This window comes from Simochromis diagramma, unplaced genomic scaffold, assembly GCF_900408965.1.
Source record: "Simochromis diagramma unplaced genomic scaffold, fSimDia1.1 OVJJ01000585.1, whole genome shotgun sequence".
Taxonomy (NCBI): domain Eukaryota; kingdom Metazoa; phylum Chordata; class Actinopteri; order Cichliformes; family Cichlidae; genus Simochromis; species Simochromis diagramma.
Genome location: NW_024387398.1, coordinates 2,716,064 through 2,736,004, shown reverse-complemented (window position 1 = coordinate 2,736,004; position 19,941 = coordinate 2,716,064). Strand labels below are relative to the sequence as shown.

At 40.0% G+C, this 19,941-nt stretch overlaps 1 protein-coding gene and 2 long non-coding RNA genes across 3 annotated transcripts; 2 read left to right on the top strand and 1 right to left on the bottom strand.

Annotated features, from left to right (window-relative positions):
- Positions 1 to 1,815: 1,815 nt before the first annotated feature.
- Positions 1,816 to 5,140, bottom strand: LOC120720497. Its single transcript, XM_040010224.1, has 6 exons — positions 4,517 to 5,140; positions 4,038 to 4,370; positions 3,577 to 3,921; positions 3,108 to 3,230; positions 2,594 to 2,664; positions 1,816 to 2,447 (listed from the first exon to the last, which is right to left on the bottom strand). The coding sequence occupies exons 1-6, from the start codon at positions 4,695 to 4,697 to the stop codon at positions 2,331 to 2,333; spliced, it is 1,170 nt and encodes a 389-aa protein (XP_039866158.1). The 5' UTR covers positions 4,698 to 5,140; the 3' UTR covers positions 1,816 to 2,330.
- A 10,206-nt stretch (positions 5,141 to 15,346) lies between these two features.
- On the top strand, positions 15,347 to 16,305 carry LOC120720551. Its single transcript, XR_005692986.1, has 3 exons — positions 15,347 to 15,426; positions 15,559 to 15,876; positions 15,955 to 16,305. It is a non-coding gene; the product is annotated as an uncharacterized LOC120720551 (long non-coding RNA).
- Positions 16,306 to 16,449: 144 nt separating this feature from the next.
- Positions 16,450 to 17,181, top strand: LOC120720552. Its single transcript, XR_005692987.1, has 3 exons — positions 16,450 to 16,572; positions 16,661 to 16,704; positions 16,808 to 17,181. It is a non-coding gene; the product is annotated as an uncharacterized LOC120720552 (long non-coding RNA).
- The last annotated feature ends 2,760 nt before the right edge of the window (positions 17,182 to 19,941 follow it).

Below are 19,941 nucleotides of genomic sequence, written 5' to 3'. Positions count from 1 at the left end.
GATGATTCCTGCTCACTATAAGAGTCTCATCCAACAGCAGCGTACATACAATCTTGTGGTCATTTTCTCGTTTTCCTTTTTTTAAAAACTCTCATTGCATAGCAAGCCCCGGTGATTACATCATGACCTGTAATGACTTACATTTCACAATCTTTACATTTGTATTTCTTACATTCAGGGACTGTCCTAGCATGTTTGGTACCCTGGGCGAACACTCCCTCTCCCTCTGTCAATTTTCCATCAGTAATTTTGCACTTCAGTATCACCCAACCCCACAACATGGACTAATAGACTAATAGACCTACACATGGTATAGGTTTTTTTCTGGGATTTCACACAACCCAGGAAAAATAATTAATACAAAATGGGCTTGGAGTGACAATATTATGAATGAAATGTGCACTACTTGGAAGCAGCCCGCCCCCTCCCCTTTCGACAGGTTGTGTGTGAGACTTCAGCACAGCAGCAGGCGCACCGAGGGCCCCTCGCGCTCACTTTTCGCGTAGATGTGTGTGATAGAATTTAGAAAACACATGTGTGCAAATTATAAGTCTATAGCATCATTTCTTAAGTTTTTGTGTTTGTTTTAGGGCAGTCAGTGTTAACGCGTTAACGGCGTCATCACGATTAATGCGATTAAAATTTTTAACGCAATCGACCTATCCGGAGCGCAGAACGGACAAACTTCAGACAAACTGCCCAAAATGCGTTGAAAGAGAGATTTCAGGGATTTGATGACATTCTGCTCTCCAGATGGATTAATTGCTGCTTCAGCCAGAGAATCTCCCGCCGTCCCGCCCCTCTCCTCCCTGTGTGGCAAGCAGCAGGCGCACCTCGCAAATAAAGGGCACCTTTACTCCCCGCAAATAGGCAATAGAAAACCGATCAGTGCCCATGCAATCCCCAAAATGCGCTGGCATGATGTCGGGGCAGTATGGATAACCACGCAAGCCTCTAACCCAGTATTCCCGCTCGCAGTGCATGACGCAAACCTGAGTAGATGCGTGCTCTGACTTAAGGAGACTCTTAAAGCAGCAGTATGCCCCTCAAAATGCCTGCTCTAGTCATGACAATGACAACTCTAGAAACAGACCTTTTGTAGACAGGTAAACAGTTTAAAACACAATCATCTCCTTTTAAACCTTTTTTATGTGTAGTGTTAATTCACTTGGCTACATATATAAAGTTGAACTGGTTAACCTTAAACACTGCAAGCTGATGAGTGGTAATGCCAGTACATGTATTCCGCTACCCAACACTGTATTAGCAAAACTACTGTTTTTGATCAATGCACGGTACCTCTTTTAAGTTTAACAGATGATTCACATTCTGTCATTTCAAGTTGTTCTTCAGCTGTTAAAAATATTTAAATTTTAGATACTACAACCTATGATTAAATTCACTCAGTCAGAGCTGCATATACAGAAACTTTAGAGACACTTAAAGTATAAAGGAAAAGCGTTATTAAGTGACCAACGCGTTTCCACGGGAATCTTCTCATCAGGTCCTTTTCTTCTCCATGCACCTTAAAAGTAGGTGAAGTTGTGCCAGAAAATATTGTTGCTATACAGAAACTTTAGACATCCTTATTACTTCGAACTAACCAAGTATGATTCAAGCTTAAGGGGAAATAATATAAGACGAATATTATAAGATGGTGATTATCAGTTTAATCAGGTCAGACTAGTTGATACAGAAGAACCAAGACATTGGCATAAAAACAAGACAGGAAGAGAAATTAATCCACTGTTGAAAATTTATAATAAATCAAATAAAAAAAGAAACATAAAAGCTTCCCCAAATATATCCCCCAAATTTAAAATCCATAGAATAACAATGAAAATCTGAACCAAAAAACATAATTGCAAAACAAAAACGTAATATTTGAAGTTAGAAAAAAACAATTCAACAATATTACAAGAAATCAAAGCCACTGTTGGAATTATAAAGAATTCAAAAAAGGAATCTAAAAGTTAAATCAAAACATAAACTCCTATGATATATTTGAAAACTATACTCGAAAACTCTCGGACCACGATAAGCAAAAACTGATTTCACAGACAAACTGAAGTAGCCTGCAGAAGCTGTTCTATGTAACTAATACAAAAAATATATTTTTTATGGCAGCAAAATAAAATCAATAACTATGATAACGGAGATATGGTGATAGCAAAAATAGTGACAAGCAAGCTGCGGTGATTTCTTAACAAACTGAGTTTCCCACAAGAAAGTATGTTGCTAAGAAAAAACGAAGCAGCAAGGAAATAAATGCTGATAACTTTGAAATGAGTGTGTCGCTGCATCGGCCCTGCGCTGCCCTGGAGAGGGTGTTAGGTGTGATTATCTGCTTTGAGAACAGAGTACACACACTCTGTGTTTGCTCTTCTCATCTTTATTTTTCTGGAGAAACCCAGTTCTGCACAGCTGGTTGCAGTGTCTTTGTCATTCTGCAAAATATTCATATGTTAGTGTTGCTGAAATTTTGGAGGTCAGAGTTGATGTTCTTTTCATTTTTATTATTTATTATTTATTGCTGCATGATATGAAATTATTAAAATAAAATGTTAATTGCTTTATTGTGCCACATATTTACCGGAAACGTATGTATGGAATTTGATTGATCCACTGTTGACTTGCCAATATGATGGGAGCCAATCATTTTTCCTTTCAAAAAAAGAAATCCATTCTCAGTATTTGTACATATAATAACTGCAATTAATGTACTGAAATTGTGACAGTATGACCGAAAATATAAAGAAAACTTAAAGAGCTAACCAAAAAAGAGGTTAACTTATGTAAAGCATGTTCAAATAAAGGTGTTTGGTCCAGATGTCAGCTGTAGAGTATGGAAATACGTAGGAGAAAGGGGAGTGAACTGTAGATTGTTTTAACTTAATCTAGTTTAACTAACTTCAAAAGATGAAGTGACAGGCCTAAAACATGTGTACAGCAGATTGACAGCATCTGCAAGTCACATCCTTAATAAATCTATGTTTGCTTCACACAGTCAGTGAAGTAGCTGCTCTGTCACACATACTACATATGGTAATCATTCAAAAAAAATTCAAAAAAGCACTAATTTATCAGTATTTGTTAACATTTCCAACCTGTGCAGCGTTGACAAACATTCCTTTGATTGCTGTAGAAAACAAGAATGGGGATCAAAATCATGCTGCTGGTCAAGAATACTCCAAGCACAAGAACAAACAGCCCAAATCCTGATACTGACTCTGGAAAAACAATAAAATAAAGCATTATGTACATTTAGGATCAATAGGATTAATTATAACACATAAATTATAAGTAGTCAATATGCTACAAAAGTCAAAGTTCATTGATTTTAGCCAATGAAAAGTTGTCAGATTTTAATTATCGCAATTATAAATGAATCATTATATAAGGAAAACAAGTCTATTTATTTTGCATAGTGTCATTTATTTTCAGTGGTTTGCATAAAACATGATTAAGACAGAAAATATCTTAATAAAACATTGTTTTTTTGACTTCAGCTCTTCCCATTAGCCAGGCTAAATGGTTCAATGCAAGATGGATTTAAATACAAACGTTAATACATACTTATCTCTACTTTAGTTCCTTCACCAAACAGGATCTTTCCACATGTGACCACAGCACAGTAATAAGTCCCAGCATCAGAGTAGTCCTGTATCGTTTTTGATAGACTGTAGACACAGTTTCTCTTCAGAGCCTCATCCCTGCTGTCCATGTGAGTGTGAATGATGCTTGGAGTAAAACTTTCAGATCCAGCTCTCAACCAATACACTCTGTGTTCATCTGGACATTGGAATGCTTTTTCTTTGCTCGTGGAGAGAAGTGAACACTGGAGAGCCAACGAGTCTCCGATCAGAACAGACTCTTTCTTTGGAACTTGTTTCATGTAGATTGATTCCTGCTGGTTGTAATCTGTAAATTAAGTCAGATTTGTAACCTAAACAATTAATAATAGATTTTATTCTTTGTGCGAGTGATTTAACTGTTCACTGAACATAACAGTTTTAGTGCCATTGGTAGCGTCTTACCTTTCACAGCCAAGAATGTGCCACTGCTGAACATCTGTGAATATGTTTTTCGCGTTTGACAGAAATATGTTGCTTCATCCTCTTTGCTGACATTTCTGATAGTAAATATATTTTTGTTCAATGTGAAACGTGAATCTTTAAATGCATCAGATAAAGTTATTTTGTCCAGAATAACAGAAGCAACACTTTGGGGCAAGTGTCCCAGAGACTGTTTATACCAGTGTAAGGATTTGAACTCCTTCTCAGAGACCTCACAGCCAAAAGTAACATTGTCACCAAGGTCAACAACAGTCAAAGAGATCAACTGAGGAACCTCTGAAGTTTGAGCCACAGCTGAAGAAGAAAAAAAATGCAGTTAACAAAATGACAAAATCGATGTAAATACTGTTAGATAAATAACCAGCAACAGTAAATGTATACCACGGTGTAGTACAAACATGCTCTTCATGTTTTTCTCACGAGCAATGAATTGCACTTACATGGTGTACAAAGAAGAATCAAAGCAGCCAGTGTTATGATCATTGTGGTGCAGCACTCTTGTTGCTCTCTACTGATCTTCTCTTGCTCAAATAGGAGGCATACAGCCATCACAAGGTGACGAAGGTTTGACAAGCAGAAATCAATGATTGGCTGAAATGTAGGAAATGGCCTTTCTCCCATTTAGGGAACATTGTGTATATTATCACTGGATCTAAGAGGTTTTTCTTTCGGAGTAACTACTTTGATAACCACTTAAAATGTGTCAGAAAGTCTTATGTGCCATTCTCAGCACAAGCTCTGGGAATCTTTTTATAGCAGTATTTTACTTGTAAGAGTAGTAGCTTCATGATGTTTCTTTGTAAATCAGATACACATCAGATTTATGATGCAAACTTTTTATTTGATCATAGCTTAATATCTTTCTGGTTAACCAGGATTTAGACAATGAAGTGTATCAGTATAGGTAGAGCTGACCTTTCCTGAGTATTTAGGGGAAATTGAGAGCTACATCGTACATTCTGTAGGTTTTAGGGAAAAACCACAAAGACAGCATGTATTTGACAGACAGAGGGCACTAATTGTGTATTTGTCACCAAGGTGCAAGATACAAGATTTTTTACTATTGAAACTTAGAATTTAGTTTTTTCTTAAAAATAACATCAAAACATGGAATGTTTTGATGTGTCTTTTCATTGACTTTTTATGATAATAATATAAAATAATGGCTACATAAAAAAGAGAGAACAACAAGGAAGTCACATTCAACTGCAACACTCATAGATGAAGGCTGTGGTGGGCCTTTGGCCAACCCTACTGAAGCTGTTTCCTCAGAACAGGCCTCACTGTGAAGTTTTATGTACCGTTAATTTGAATGGGCTAAAAATCTATTATTGTACTAAGTTAACACATTCTGACAATCTTAGGGGAGGTGGTCAAAACAAATATACTCTTGTAATCTTGTGAAAAAAAGAAAAAAAAAAGAGAGACCAGAGTAGTACAAGTGAATCATGAGCACCTCCCTTGGTTTCCTTGCAATTACCGATGAAAACAAACAAAAACAAACCACAGTGTTACTGAAATCAGTCACAGCATGACTGAACAGGTCTGAGTGTTGGTGTCTGTTTCTCACATAGGCTTTAACAACTCCAGATGTTTGTTCTGATATAAAAACTAGTCACATTAAAACTATAGTATTATCATTTCCCTTTAAAAACAACAGCAAACAAAACAAACAAACAAATGACACAGTGTTTCAAGATCAGATACCTGAGATTGAAAGAGACAAGAAGAAACCCTGTTTGTATTCACACCCCTGTTTGAAAGCCCAACCACAGCAATGCTTAAGTTTCCATCATGTATCAACCATGGCTATTTTTGTCTTTGTGTGTTTCAGGTGCAAGTAATGTTGTGCACAAAAAGGATGTACGAAGTACTAAAAGAAGATGAAGAACACATAAAAAGAACAATTGGTGTCCTGTTTGAAATTATATTTTATAATATCTATATAAAAATATATATTGTATAGATCTGACCACAGGCCAGACACAGAACTGTACTAGGAAATTACAGCGAACTATTTGATTAAATTATAAGACATATTTATTTATCACAGGTCATGCAGGTTGTTGTAGATTTTTCTTTGTTTTTTTCATCTTTTCACATAAATCTTTCTGTTGTCTAGACAAAGCTTTTTTATTTACTGTGTCTCTTCAACTATGTTCACATAAGATTACTCTATCATATTCATATCTGTTACAGTTGAATCAGAAGCTTCTCAGCTTTTTCAGGTCATTGTATTTGTTTGTGACACCATGTACTCTGAGGTGAGTCTAGAGAATGGAAGGTGTTATTTCAACCACCTCCCCAACTCTGCATGCTGGTTTTTTGTGTCTCTTTCTGCTTAAGTTACTTTTATGCTTAACTGTCACTGGTGTGGGGTACTTTTCACAGTGACAGTTAAGCTAAATTCAGTCTTCTAACTGGGCATCTTTATACCTCTTCAAAATACACCAAACAAATGAACAATTTCATGTTGGCTGAATATGCATACATTTTTTTTTTCTTGTGTCACTGTGTTGTTAGAACTAGACTATAAGGAGAATAAATATCTGGCCTTTTGTACCAGTAGCCTCAACAGTGTTGTCCCTTAAAATTTGTGGAGAAAAAATGTGTAATTTGCCTGCCACTTCGGTAAAGTGTTAAAGACAGAAACCTAATTACAGGTGGTGGCTTTGCAAAAGAATTGAATATATGATAATTGTATATTTGTCCACCATAACTTTAGATTAACACATGGGAGTTTATAACATTAAAATAGCTGATCTTTCTATTAAAAAACATGTTTACAAATATACATGCAGATGAGTAAAAGGTTCTTGCTTGTCTTACAGCCGTTCCTAAAGGCCTTCTGCATTTCTCTCATGAGAACAATGAGCAAAGCCCCATGCAGAAGCAACACTGACAGACAAAGGTTGTGGTGGGCCATTTCTGAACCCTTTGACCAACCACTGAAGCTGTTTACTCACAACAGAACTCACTGTTAACTTGAACCGGATAGGAAGTGAGGGAAAAGTCATAAGACTTTTAGCTAAATAAACTCCATTGATTTAGTTTTACCATTTTGTCATTTAAAGGACAAATATTTTCTAATTTTTGTGCTTTTAAATATCAAATGTATATTATAATCTAATTAATTCATCATTAATTTGGACAAGCTGCCTGTCCATCACTGTTCTAAGACAGGCATGTTAGACACACTTCACCAAGGCTTCAATCCTGTAATCAGGAACAATGTATTTGAACCTCCCATCTTCTACCAGCCACTATAAAAACAGAAAACAGAAATTTGCAGTGTTGGGAAGGTTACTTTTAAAATGTATTCCACTGCAGATTACAGAATACAGTACATGCCCAAAATGTAGTTTGTAAAGTACTCTGTTACGTTACTCAATGTGAGTAACATATTCTGAGTACTTTGGATTACTTAATATCAGTGTTGGGACTAACGTGTTATTAAGTAACGCGTTAAAGTAACTGCGTTATTATTGTGGTAACTAGTTATTATGCGAAAATCAGGAAGGCGTTACTCGTTACTGGGATTTAGATAGGCTCGTTATTCGTTTCTTCGTGTGGTGGCTATCGTGGAGCTTCCACAGATTCAATAACATTAGCAAGTGGTGGAGACCAGCAGGTGGATGAGGGAAAGGGAAACCTGAGGCAGGAGCAGAGACCCGAGGCGGCCGCCGGTCCGAGCGTCAGGTGAACTGAACTTCAGGTAAGAAGTTATGACCTGCAGTGTATCTGGGTCAGATATGAACCAAGTTTAGGTGGAGTTTATTTTCGTTATGCTGACTTTTTCGTACTGCGTGCTAGCTAGCATGACGGAGTTTCTATACAGCTGGGTGGGTGCTATGAAGTTACTGATGTTGAACTTTATTTTGTTCATATGGTTAATTATTAGAGTTTCCAACTGTCCCGTAAAAAACAGAATCATCTCGTATTCAGAGAAAATATTACGTTTTGATTTTTTTCGTATTGAGCTGAAAAGGAACAGTTTGTCCCGTACTTCAGAATGGAAAAAGACACAAAGCTGAAGTTAATCTGTGTCTTTGCTGCACAGCTGCCTCTTCTTCTCTCATTCTCCCCCCTCCCTCTCCCGTTTCTACTTCAATCATGAAACTGATCAATGATCAGCCGATCATCTCTCTTGTTTGTTTATCGTCCACTTTGCGCCAGAAAGAGGAAACCAGCGGATGTCGCGCTAAACAACAGCAGCACGTTTAAGCTTGATCAGCTGTTGTTAGAATTTATTTAATATTAATTTCTAGTATCAGCTGATGTTTGCTGGAGCCACAGCTGTAAAGCTGCTGGTCATGATATGGTTTGGATATGTGGTGAGAGGGAAACATGAGGATGAAACCAGGAGATGTCCTTACTGGATCATCAGAGCTGAACAGGTGATGGAGAAACAGGTTTACCTTTTAGGTGACATGAATGAGTTGAAGTTATGAACTGTTTCTGAGAGACAAATAACACCAGGATCCTTTTCTGTGTAGCTGACAGCTGGTAACTGTGCAGGGGCGGGTCTAGCAAAGTGTTGCCAGGGGCCAGGTAGGGCATTAACAGGGAGAGGGGGGCACAAAGAAATACTTTTCTTTCTTATTCTCATTTCAAATGTCTCGCTTTGAATAAATAATTATCTAAATCTTACAACAAACGATTGATAGATTGATGCATATATACCATCAAAACAGTGAACATCACTGTCACAACAGTGTTTGTTTTCATTCAAAGGCTTTATGATTTTTCCTATAATGAAAATGACTAGTGAAAATGATCGGGCCGATTTTTTTGTCCCAGTCCAGCCCTGTATGCAGCTCATCTGCAGTCTGGTGTTGCCTACATCTTCATATTCAGAAGGCAGAATTTCCGAGTTCTGAGTACAATCAAAAGCACCACGACTGCAGTTTTCATGTTGGATGTAAAAAGCGCACATGACGCTGTGACGTAGGCTAGAATTATGGCAGCAGTGAATGACGGTCCAGGTGTGGGATTTCTCTCGTGGAAATATGCACATTATTTTTTCCTTTCTATTGGTAGGTGGCACAGTGCACTTGTGGCAAGTATGCAAGCTACAAAACTGGCAATCTGGCTGGGTATCCAGTTACGGAAGCAACACATTAACAAGAGAATTTTGAGTAAAACCAAAGTTACTTTCCCTAGTAACTCGTTACTTTGAAAGTAACGAGTAACTTGAAGTAACTGTGTGTTGGTATAACTTTAATTTGGTAATATGCTTTTGTTTGTATGATCTGGCACCCTCTTGTGGCCACAGATGGTACTTGGGAAGTTGTTATGCCCAGCTAGTTTGCTACAGCTAGTGCTCAGTGGAGGGGAAACCTTTGCCCACGCATGCCTGTAAGTTTCCATTACATACTATAACCTTAACTATCTGATTTGTGATGCATGTGTAATGTGATTATACTGAGTTACTATTTCAGCTGTGTGGTCATTACTCATTTGTAAAGCTATTTGTGTGCTAGCGACTGTATATTAGTATATGTTTGCTAACTTGCTATGAGCAGTAATACTAGTTAACTGAAAGTAATTATCTGTTTTGTGTTTATTTAGTTTTACAAAAAGAAAAGAGAAAGGAGAGAAATGAAAATGGATAAGGGATACCATGTATAAGAAGCCTTAGTAAGATGGCATGTAAACTGGAGATGCAGCTCGAAGTAAAGAAGAATCTCAGTTCAAAGCATTCTATTCTTCTCATTCTGTTACCTGTCTTTCAAACTGGATAAGCTAAATCACGCCCACATCTAGTGAGGACAGAACAAACTGAGTTACTTTTGATAGAAGTAACTAGTAATGTAACTAAGTTACTAATTTAAAGTAACTTACCCAACACTGCTTAATATATTGTCATGCTTTTAACAACTACAGGAATGTACTATTGCAATGTGATTTTTTAATATTACTGAAGGCTACTTGCCACTGAGCTAACATTGTTAGCTGGTGTTACCTGAGGTTATTCTCTCTTCATGCATGAGAATTAAAGGTGTTGTTAATAGTGCTAACCATGCCTGCAGGTTTTGTTCGTTAAATTTCCACGACAAAATCCAGGGGCGACGTCTATACTTTATACAGCCTATGACCATGAGTCAGTAACAACTTACCTCTTGGGACTTTGGACAGTGTGTTCCAATCATCATCGATATGATATGTGAAATTATGGAATCTCTAAGTGGCTCACAAATACCAAATGGACTGGGACATATTTGTTAGTAAATATTTTTACTGATACTTTTCAAAACTTCAACCACTAAAGATATTAATTACCTCACCAAAATACCTTAGTGATTAGTGTGCTGAGTATTTGTATATGTGTAGATGAGGGTGGGGATGCATGTCTTTATCTCTGTGTGCCTGTTTTTCTATGTCTATGTGCCAGGTCGAGTCTTAGACTCCACCTCTCTCGGAACATCTCAGGCCTCCCCAGGTGTGGAGGACAATCCTCCAACCACACTCCTTGCCATTGGCTGATGCCCCCACCCACCGGTGTATTGGTGGTTCTCTGTGTCCGGGGCTGGGTGCTCAAGTGTGTACTAGCTCACTCCCAGTGATGGTCTCTTGGGCTCAGGGCATGCTCTGCTCTGGCGTAGCCAGCGGCACCTGTTTTCTTTTTTTTTCAGCAGGTGACAAAGCATATTTTTAGTGTCTTTTCTCTCTCTATCTAACTTAAAAAAAAAAAAAAAGTTAGTGTCTGGGCATGCCCAGTGACTTTCACTGTTTCCTGTTTGTCAGCAGATTCTAAATTTGAAGCTCTGGCCAACAGAGACCGTTACGGTGTGTTCACACCAAACGCAACAGACGCGACCAGAGCGTCAGATTTACATGTAAAGTCAATGGAGGAGCGCAATGACGCACGATTGCGGGTCCTGCGAAAATTCAGAAGCAGATTTGCGTTGCGAAAACGCGTCAAACGTGTTTGACACGCGAATAAAAATATGCGCGTCAGGTTTTGTGTTGCATTTTGTGCATTCGCGCTTATCGGCTTATCGCGTCTACCGCTCGAGTTGGAAAAATCTGAACTCCAGTGTCAATTCGCGCTGCGACAACCAATCAGGAGCCTGGTGACATAGCGCTGACCTAGGTCAATGGGGCAGATCCAGCCAAAGCCCTTCATACTAAATTCAATATGGAGGAAAGGCTAATCAACGCCGTAGCAAACAACCCGGAGCTGTACGACACCAGCTGCTTTCTGTACCGAGACAGGAATATAAAGGACCGAGCTTGGAGGAAGATATGTGAAGAGATCGGGAAACCTGGTAAGTTCATTCATTTCTCTTTTGAAAATATTGACTGACCCGGGGAAGCCGCACGAGAGCTAGCAAGCCACCGCTATTTTCCCACTGATGTACAAATGCCTTTCTGCTTTTATGCATGTTGTCATATAGGAATATATGTTATTGTTTATAATAAACAGCACACAGTGGTCCCGCTGTTCATCCATCACTGCCTCGCTTTTTCGCTGATTTTTTTTTTGCACCATACAGCTTTCAACAATGCGCATTGCATTCTGCAGCCTGATTGACAAATCTCCTCCGTGTCGTGTCTCCTGCGCTTGCCAAATTTATCATGTTTGGTTTTGATAACCATCACGTCCAATAAAAAAAACAGCACAAAAACACCCATAACTATGCTTCTCCTGCTGCTGCACCCATAGGTATGTACAGCAAGCACTGATAGCTTTTTACTCGCTTGAATTCCTTTGTGATTACCTTTGCTAAATATCTACAACCAATCTGATTACATCCTGGTTTTTTTTTTTCAGTGTTGAAAATGAAAATCTAGTAGCAGCATTCTCATTTCTTTGTGTTGTTTTGTGCTGTTTTACAGGCCCACAGAGGAGGACAGCTGCAAGGCGGATGAGGGACGGGTCCCCGGGCGGTCCATCAGCGGTGGAACTGGCCATCCTGGAGTCCCTGAAGAGGCCATGCCAGTCTCCAATGGAGCATTTCCTCCTCAGCCTTGTTCTTGCTCTGGAGAGCATGACGCCTCAGACGAGAGTATTCGTGAAATTTCACATTTATAAATTCGTTTTTGAAAACAGCAAAGCTGTGTTAAATTTGGATACATTCGACCCTAGCAATCAGTAGTTTTCTGATAAGGCAGCAGCTCGTCAGGGCAGAAACAATGTTCTTATTTTTCTCCTCCTTCTCCTTGAGGCTCTTCCACTTTAAGCTGGGTCCTTTTTATTCCAACGAGAAGTCTGGGCTCGGGTGAGCCTGAGTGCTGAAGATATCTACCTATTCGGAACCATGATAACAGGGTTCTGGCTGATCGGAGCTGGCTTGGCCCTGACTTATCGAAGAATTAAGGAAGCGGAACCGGCTGTTCAAATCCCCACAAGGCTGCCCGCTGGGATTGGAATGATGGGAAGAGGCGTGAGTTTCTCAAAATGGGCTCATTGAGTGCAGCACGGATAAGATCTTGGAGAGGCTACGGCTGCTGTGAATACTCAGTATAAGATCTCTGACTGCAGACTGGATACATCTCGGAAGGGCTCGCTCGGAATAACATCTCTGGGCGCAAATTGGATGACATCTCGGGGAGGCACACTGCCGTGAGTTCTCAGAATCGGCCCCTTAAGCACAAGAAATGACAACATCACAGAGCGCAAGTATGGCGAAGCTCGCGACTCTCCAACGGGAGATTAAGAGACCAGTGTTGGACTGTAGAACTGCTTTGAAATTCATATGAGCTGTTCGCACTAAAGTAAAAACCACCATCAATTCATGCGGATACCCTCTCGGTGCCAGCTGCAAGGCTGGAGCTGAACAACAACACCCTGATAACGACTGTGTTTAGTCTGTTCCTTCCCATTTCATGCAAGGCCACCTGGGTTGGCTGGAAGACCGTTTACTTAGCCTGGCAGGGCGAAGGACACTGTCTCAGCTGAACTCTGGACACGCACACACATACATATACACTGATATGCACACACTCATCCCCCCTCCCTTTCCAAACGCCTTCGACGCTTATTCGCTTCCAATGCTGACGGTGGATCAAGGAGACCAGCGCACAGGCTGCAGGCCTGGATGTGCTGTCTAATTCGGCTGTCTCTCACCCTTTACCCACCCCTGTTGCTTGTCATGTGTTTCTTTGGTGTATTAAGAGTTATTTTCATGTGCTATGTCCAGAGGTGTTTTTTTCTGTTCCCTAACTGATCTCCCTGTTGGAGCTCAGTCTGGGGGGAGTTATTTTTTTCTCCTTATCTTTCCTCATGTGGTGCATTTTCCATTGTTATACCTCTCTGACCTGTCTTCCCCATGAGATGTTTTGTGTAATGTATGTATGGTCATTGCGTGCAATAGGTCGGCAGCCTTATGAAATTTCCCCTTGTGGGACTAATAAAGGTATATCAAATTTAATATTATTTCAAATAAATTTTTGTAATGACTAATGTCTCAGTTCTACTACACAGCAAATGTTGGCACACGACTTGACACATGTAGAATTTATTTCACATTATACTAATGACAAAATATACTAATACAGTGGGATGCAAAAGTTTGGGCAACCTTGTTAATAGCTATCATTTTCCTGTATAAATCATTGGTTGTTACAATAAAAAATGTCAGTTAAATATATCATATAGGAGACACACACAGTGATACTTGGGAAGTGAAAAGAAGTTTACTGGATTTACAAAAAGTGTGCAATAATTGTTTAAACAAAATCAAGCAGGTGCATAAATTTGGGCACCACAAAAAAAGAAATGAAATAAATATTTAGTGTATATCAATGTGTGTGTCTCCTATATGATATATGGGGTGCCTTTGTCTGGACGTGCTTCCCATCCAGAGCTCCACAGCAGAGAGGAAAGTTCCAGCGCTCCTGGAATCCCTCTGTGATGGACCGCCAGTCTCCAGGTGAAGGCACAGCCATGAAGTCATCCACTAGGCAGTCCCAGATGGCCGTCGCTGCCTGGGGGGTGATCTGGCACACCGTGGACACACCGACTCTGAAACTGAACGCGATGGTCCTACAGGAGTCCCTGGTGACAAGGAAACTGGACAAAATTGTTCAAAATTAGTATTATGTGTGCTGCAGTTACAAAATACGTTATTCAATTTCCAAAATACTTTTGTGATGTCAGATTTAAATCACAAAACATAAATCTTACATAAAATATTTAGAAATTATAAGGATAAATACATGAAATATATTGGATATAATATAAAACAGTCAGTTGTGTTTTGTTTTAACTTTAACATATCATAATTTGATTGGTAGCAACTTTTACCCCTACAGTGTGCCAATAACTCATAATTCCTAGACATGTCAATCAGGTAGGAATGAAGTAAGACATTAATAGAAATAAAGAGTTGTATGTTGACATGTAACCCTTTCCTTGCTTAAATCATTGTTAATATTTTTGAAAAATTACCCTGTGATGAGACAAAGCATATCACGATAGAATATGCTAGATAGAACCATATAACTAAAGATGAACCAAAATGTTCACAATTTTATTTAGCTCTCAGTTTTAAGAAAGGCTGGTGACCCCTGTTATAGAGTCTGACAGCTGCAGTGATTATATACAAATATTCAACTATACCAGAATTAAACCAGGTCTAACTAAAAAAAAAGGAGTGAGTATCACTACAAAGGTTAACTCAGTGGTCCTCATACCACAGCCCTGCCTTAGGGAAGACTCCTGTTTGTGTGTGTTTGTGCAACCAACCTGCAGGATGAAATATGGATCGACGTTTAACAGCTGAAAAGCTGAATAGTTAGGAATAACAGCAATTCAGAGTGCATTAAGTAAATGATATATGTTTGCAGAAATTTTCACGACCAACAAATTCCTGCAGAATTTTTTCTGATTCTTTTTGAGGGTTTTTTTTTTTTTTGGTATTCATCATTTCATTTTTTTATGATGTGTTCTTCTGGAACATTGGTTCAGACCTGCTCTTCAGCTCTTCATACAGTTGTTTGTCCCCAGTGAATGATCAGTCCTGAAACTATGTTTTCAAATGCAAAATATGATATATATCTGTACCTTGCACTTCATGCCACATATAGCAGTAGTCCTATTTGAGTGCTCAAGGTTTAAGTACAAGAATAAAAATCATATAGAGGCAACAGTGTTATTGTTACGAAAATGGACAGTTGCAACAGAAGATGAAAGAGAGGTGATAGGTTTTGCAAAGCCCAGGATGAGGCAATTGCGACAGGAAATGTACTTTTGAATCTTTTGTGTGTTAACCAATCAGATACCGTCTTACCTAAAACAACCATCTTGCCTCCTCCACTCACTGAAATACCAGTGTGGTCTCCAACAGAAGCACTGTCAAGATGATCATCTTATGGATTACATTGTTTTTAATTCACCAAGGATGTAAGTGCTTTTTTAAATTTGTCTAAAAATGTTCTTAAGAATTTACCTGTCAAAAAGGTATGTATAACTGTATGTAAAACTGTAAGTTACCACATAAACAAGATTTTATTTTTCTGCTTTCTCTTAATTCAGATACTGTAGTTCCAGTGAAAACTGTTCAGCTTGGTGAACCAGCGACTATAACATGTGCTATACCCAAAGAGCTCAGCAGTAGAGGAGTCCACTGGTACAAGCAGAGTTTTGGGGGAACTCTGAAGTTAATAATGACAGTATTCAAATCTACAGAACCTACTTTTGGTCCTGAATTTACTAGTTTGAAATTTGACATAGGTGATGATTTTGCCAGCCTGACCATTTTGAAAGCAGATCAAGACGATGAGGGAATCTATCACTGTGCAAACACAGAAAGGATTGGAGTTAAATGGAGTGGGACGTATTTGTTGGTAAAAGGTAATAAACTGACATACTTGTAAGTCTGAAATTTTTTTAAACATGTTTCAGAAAATATCTTTATTTTGTAACACACAGGAAACACTCAGAGGACATCAAACTATACAGTTAGTCAGCTGCTAAAAGAATCAAACCCAGTTCGTTTAGGAGACACAATGACTCTTCAGTGTTCAGTTTTTTCTGACTGTGACAAGACATGTCCAGGAGGTCTCAATATTCTCTGGTTCAGAACTGGATCAAATAATGCTCATCCAAACATCATCTACACTGACACAAACAACTATAATGTATGTGAGAAAAATTTTGACCCCCAGGATAGATGTGTTTTTCACTTCTCTAAGAATGTCAGCTCCTCTGATGCTGGGACTTACTACTGTGCTGTGGCCACATGTGGGGAGATATTATTTGGAAATGGAATTACACTGGATATTCAAGGTAACGTTATCATTGTTCTATCAAATAGAAAATATATGTAAACTTGCACTTTTACGAATAACCATTAGCTTTTTTTTATTACACACTAATCTCATCTTTTTCTTTTCATTTTAATTTTATTGTGATTGCAGAAAGCAGCGTGTGGTCACAGACAGCTAGTAGCGCTTTTTTTTTTGCTTTTTGCCGTCTTGGTTATAAGCCTGGTTGTTATTGCTGTCCTCATATACACAATCAAGATAAACAACAGTGATCATTCTAAAGGTAATTTAAATGTGTTGTAGTCCTTTGTGTAATAAAGGCATACATCTTACATTTGTATTAATTATTTCCTCTGTGTTTCATAATCAAGTTGCAGTCCTGAAGAAAGACTTGAGTTTTCAGAAGGGGCAAAAGGTACAGTACTTATGGCTAAAATTATTCTTATATTTTTTTCTGTTTATTTTTTAAAGTTTTGATATATCTGAAGTTTTTAATGGTTGTATTTTCCCTAAATAAGGACACATGGATTTTCTCTGCTGTTGTCTTTATCATGATGGAAGTTGACAGAAGTAAAAGAACAGATCCAAAGGCAGCGAAACAGCAGCAGATCTACATGGCTGTCAAGGTTTTTGGGCTGGATTAGGTCTATTTACCATCCGTTGGAATAAAATTAACTGTTTTTGCTGTTCACTTGGTGCTAATAAGTTTTTATGTATTGTCTTTCCATACATATTATTATCAATGTCTAGATGTATTTAGATTGAAAATGTACATATGTGCATACATGTCAAGATCAGTCCTGAATAACAACATTCCTAGTTTTGTCTGGAATGAATGATGCTTAGGTAATTCAAATTCAAATTCAAATTCAAATTTTATTTGTCACGTACACAGTCATACACAGTACGATATGTAGTGAAATGCTTGGACAACTGCTCGTGACCTAAAGAAAACAAAAAGGAAAAGGCTATGAATAAGATAGGAAATAAATATGAAAAATTAAAAAGGGTAAATTTAACTAGGAAGGAATAAAATATAAATTAAGGTTAAAAATGAAATAACTGTACAACACAAATTAGAATGAAGGGTAAATTTAACTGGGAAGAATAAGATAAATATATAAATTAAAGTTGAAAATAAAATAACTGTACAACAAAATACACAATACACAATATAGAACTATATAAGAATGTATGAAGAAATCTAAATATAAATAAATATATACACAATAACAGCAGCTGTACAAGTATTAACCGGAAATGAAGAATATAGTGACCAGTGTTGTGCAAAAACAAAGTCCAGAAAGTCCAGTGTGTGTAAGAACTGTATGTGTGGGTCAGTACTGTGTGGTGGTGTGATTGAGAGACCGTATCGCCTGCGGGAAGAAGCTCCTCCTCAGTCTCTCTGTGTTGGTCTTCAGGGAGCGGAATCGCTTTCCTGACCTCAACAGAGAGAACAGTCTGTTGTTGGGATGGCTGAGGTCCTTCACGATCTTCCTGGCCTTGGTCCAGCACCGCCTGCTGTAGATTGAGTGCAGGTCAGGGAGCTCGGAGCGGATGGTGCGCTCAGCTGACCGCACAACCCTCTGTAGAGCTCGTCTGTCCTGCATGGTGCTGTTCCCGAACCAGGTTAAGATGTTTCCCGCCAGGATGCTCTCTATGGTGCACGAGTAAAAGTTCCTGAGCACCTTGGAGGGCAGTTGGAAGTCTCTCAAGCGTCTGAGGTGGTAGAGACGCTGTCGGGCCTTTTTCACCACGGTGTTGATGTGACAGGACCATGACAGGTCCTGCGTGATGTGAACTCCGAGGTATTTGAAGCTGTCCACTCTCTCCACTGGGCACTCGTTGATGACGGGGGTCTGGTAGTTCCTCTCCTGCTTAGTGCTGAAGTCCACTATCAGCTCCTTTGTCTTACTGACGTTTAGAAGGAGGTTGTTCCTCTGGCACCAGTTCTCCAGATTCCTAATCTCCTTCAGGTAGGCCGTCTCGTTGTTATCAGAGATCAGGCCCACCACGACGGTGTCGTCAGCAAACTTGATGATGGTGGTGGAGCTGGTAGTGGCCACACAGTCATATGTGTACAAAGAGTACAGCAGGGGGCTCAGAACACACCCCTGGGGGGCTCCAGTGCTGAGAGTGGTGGAGGCTGAGACATGTCCGCCCATCCTTACTGCCTGTGGTCTGCCAGTTAGGAAGTTGGAGATCCACAGACACATAGATGAGCTGAGTCCCAGATGCTCCAGCTTGGTGGTGAGTGTGGAGGGAATTATGGTGTTAAATGCAGAGCTGTAGTCTATGAAGAGCATTTTAACATAATTCCCCCTTCTAGTGTCCAAGTGAGTGAGTGATGTGTGGAGGAGATGAGAGATGGCATCGTCTGTGGAACGATTTGGACGGTAAGCGAACTGTAGTGGGTCCAGTGTGTCTGGTAGTGAAGAAATGATGAAGTCTCTGACCAGGCGTTCAAAGCACTTCATCACTACTGAGGTGAGGGCTACAGGGCGATAGTCATTGAGAGAAGCAGGGTGGGGTTTCTTCGGGACAGGAACAATGATGGACTCTTTGAAGCATGTGGGGATCACCGACTGAGATAAAGAGATGTTGAATATCTCAGTGAACACAGGAGCTAGCTGGTATGCGCAGTCTCTTAGGATACGACCTGGGATGCCGTCTGGTCCTGCTGCTTTCCTGGTGTTCACTCTCTTGAAGGCTCTCCTTACTTCATGCTCGGAGATGACGAGCACGTTTCCGGTGCTGGCAGTATCTTCCTGTCTGCAGCCGTTAGCGCCGCTAACACTAGCATTGTTGGAGACCTTAGCTGCAGCCTCGAAGCGAGCATAGAAAGTGTTCAGCTCGTCTGCCAGAGTCACGGCCGCGTTCGTCATACCGGTTGTTGGTGCTTTATAGTCCGTTATTGTCCTTAGTCCCCGCCACAGGCTCCTAGAGTCACTCTGTTGGAGTTGTGACTCTAGTTTCCTCCCATAGCGCTGCTTCGCCTCTTTCACCGCCCTCCGCACGTTATATGACGCAGCTTTGTACGGGTCCATGTCCCCCGTCATGAGTCCCGTGTTGTAGGCAGCGGTGCGGGATCTCAGAGCGTCGCGGATGGTTTTATCCACCCACGGCTTCTGGTTGGGAAACGTTGTGATAGTCTTTGTCTCCACGGTATCATCCGCTAGTTTCCCGATGAATCCCACAACCGCTTCCGTAAACACGTTGACGTCACCGTCGGAGCTGTTTCTGAACATGCCCCAGTCTGCGTCATCGAGTGCGTCCTGTAACGCGGCCACCGATTGATCCATCCAGCGCGCGACCTTCCTCTGAACCGGAACTTCCTGTTTCAGCCTTTGTTTGTATTTTGGCATGAGGATGATGGCGGCGTGATCAGATTTGCCAAACGGGGGGCGGGATTGTGCCTTGTAGCCGTCCTTGACCATAGTGTAGCAGTGGTCCAGTGTCCTTTCACCTCTGGTGGGGCAGGTGATGTGTTGATAAAAGTTCGGCGCTGCGCGTTTGAGGTTGGCGCTATTAAAGTCCCCCGTCACAATAAGCGCAGCGTCCCGGTGTTGTGTCTGGTGCTGTGTGAGTGCCTCATGCAGCTCGCATAAGGCGGTGACCGTGTCCGCTTGTGGTGGAATATAAACGGCACTTA

What these genes read in the sequence shown, in the direction of transcription:
- LOC120720497 (XM_040010224.1), bottom strand. Translation starts at nt 4,697, where the DNA reads ATGGGAGAAAGGCCATTTCCTACATTTCAGCCAATCATTGATTTCTGC. An exon ending in CACATTCTTGGCTGTGAAAG is followed by an intron (nt 3,922 to 4,037) that starts GTAAGACGCTAC and finishes CTTAATTTACAG; the next exon opens with ATTACAACCAGCAGGAATCA. An exon ending in ATTCCATACATACGTTTCCG is followed by an intron (nt 2,448 to 2,593) that starts GTAAATATGTGG and finishes AATATTTTGCAG; the next exon opens with AATGACAAAGACACTGCAAC.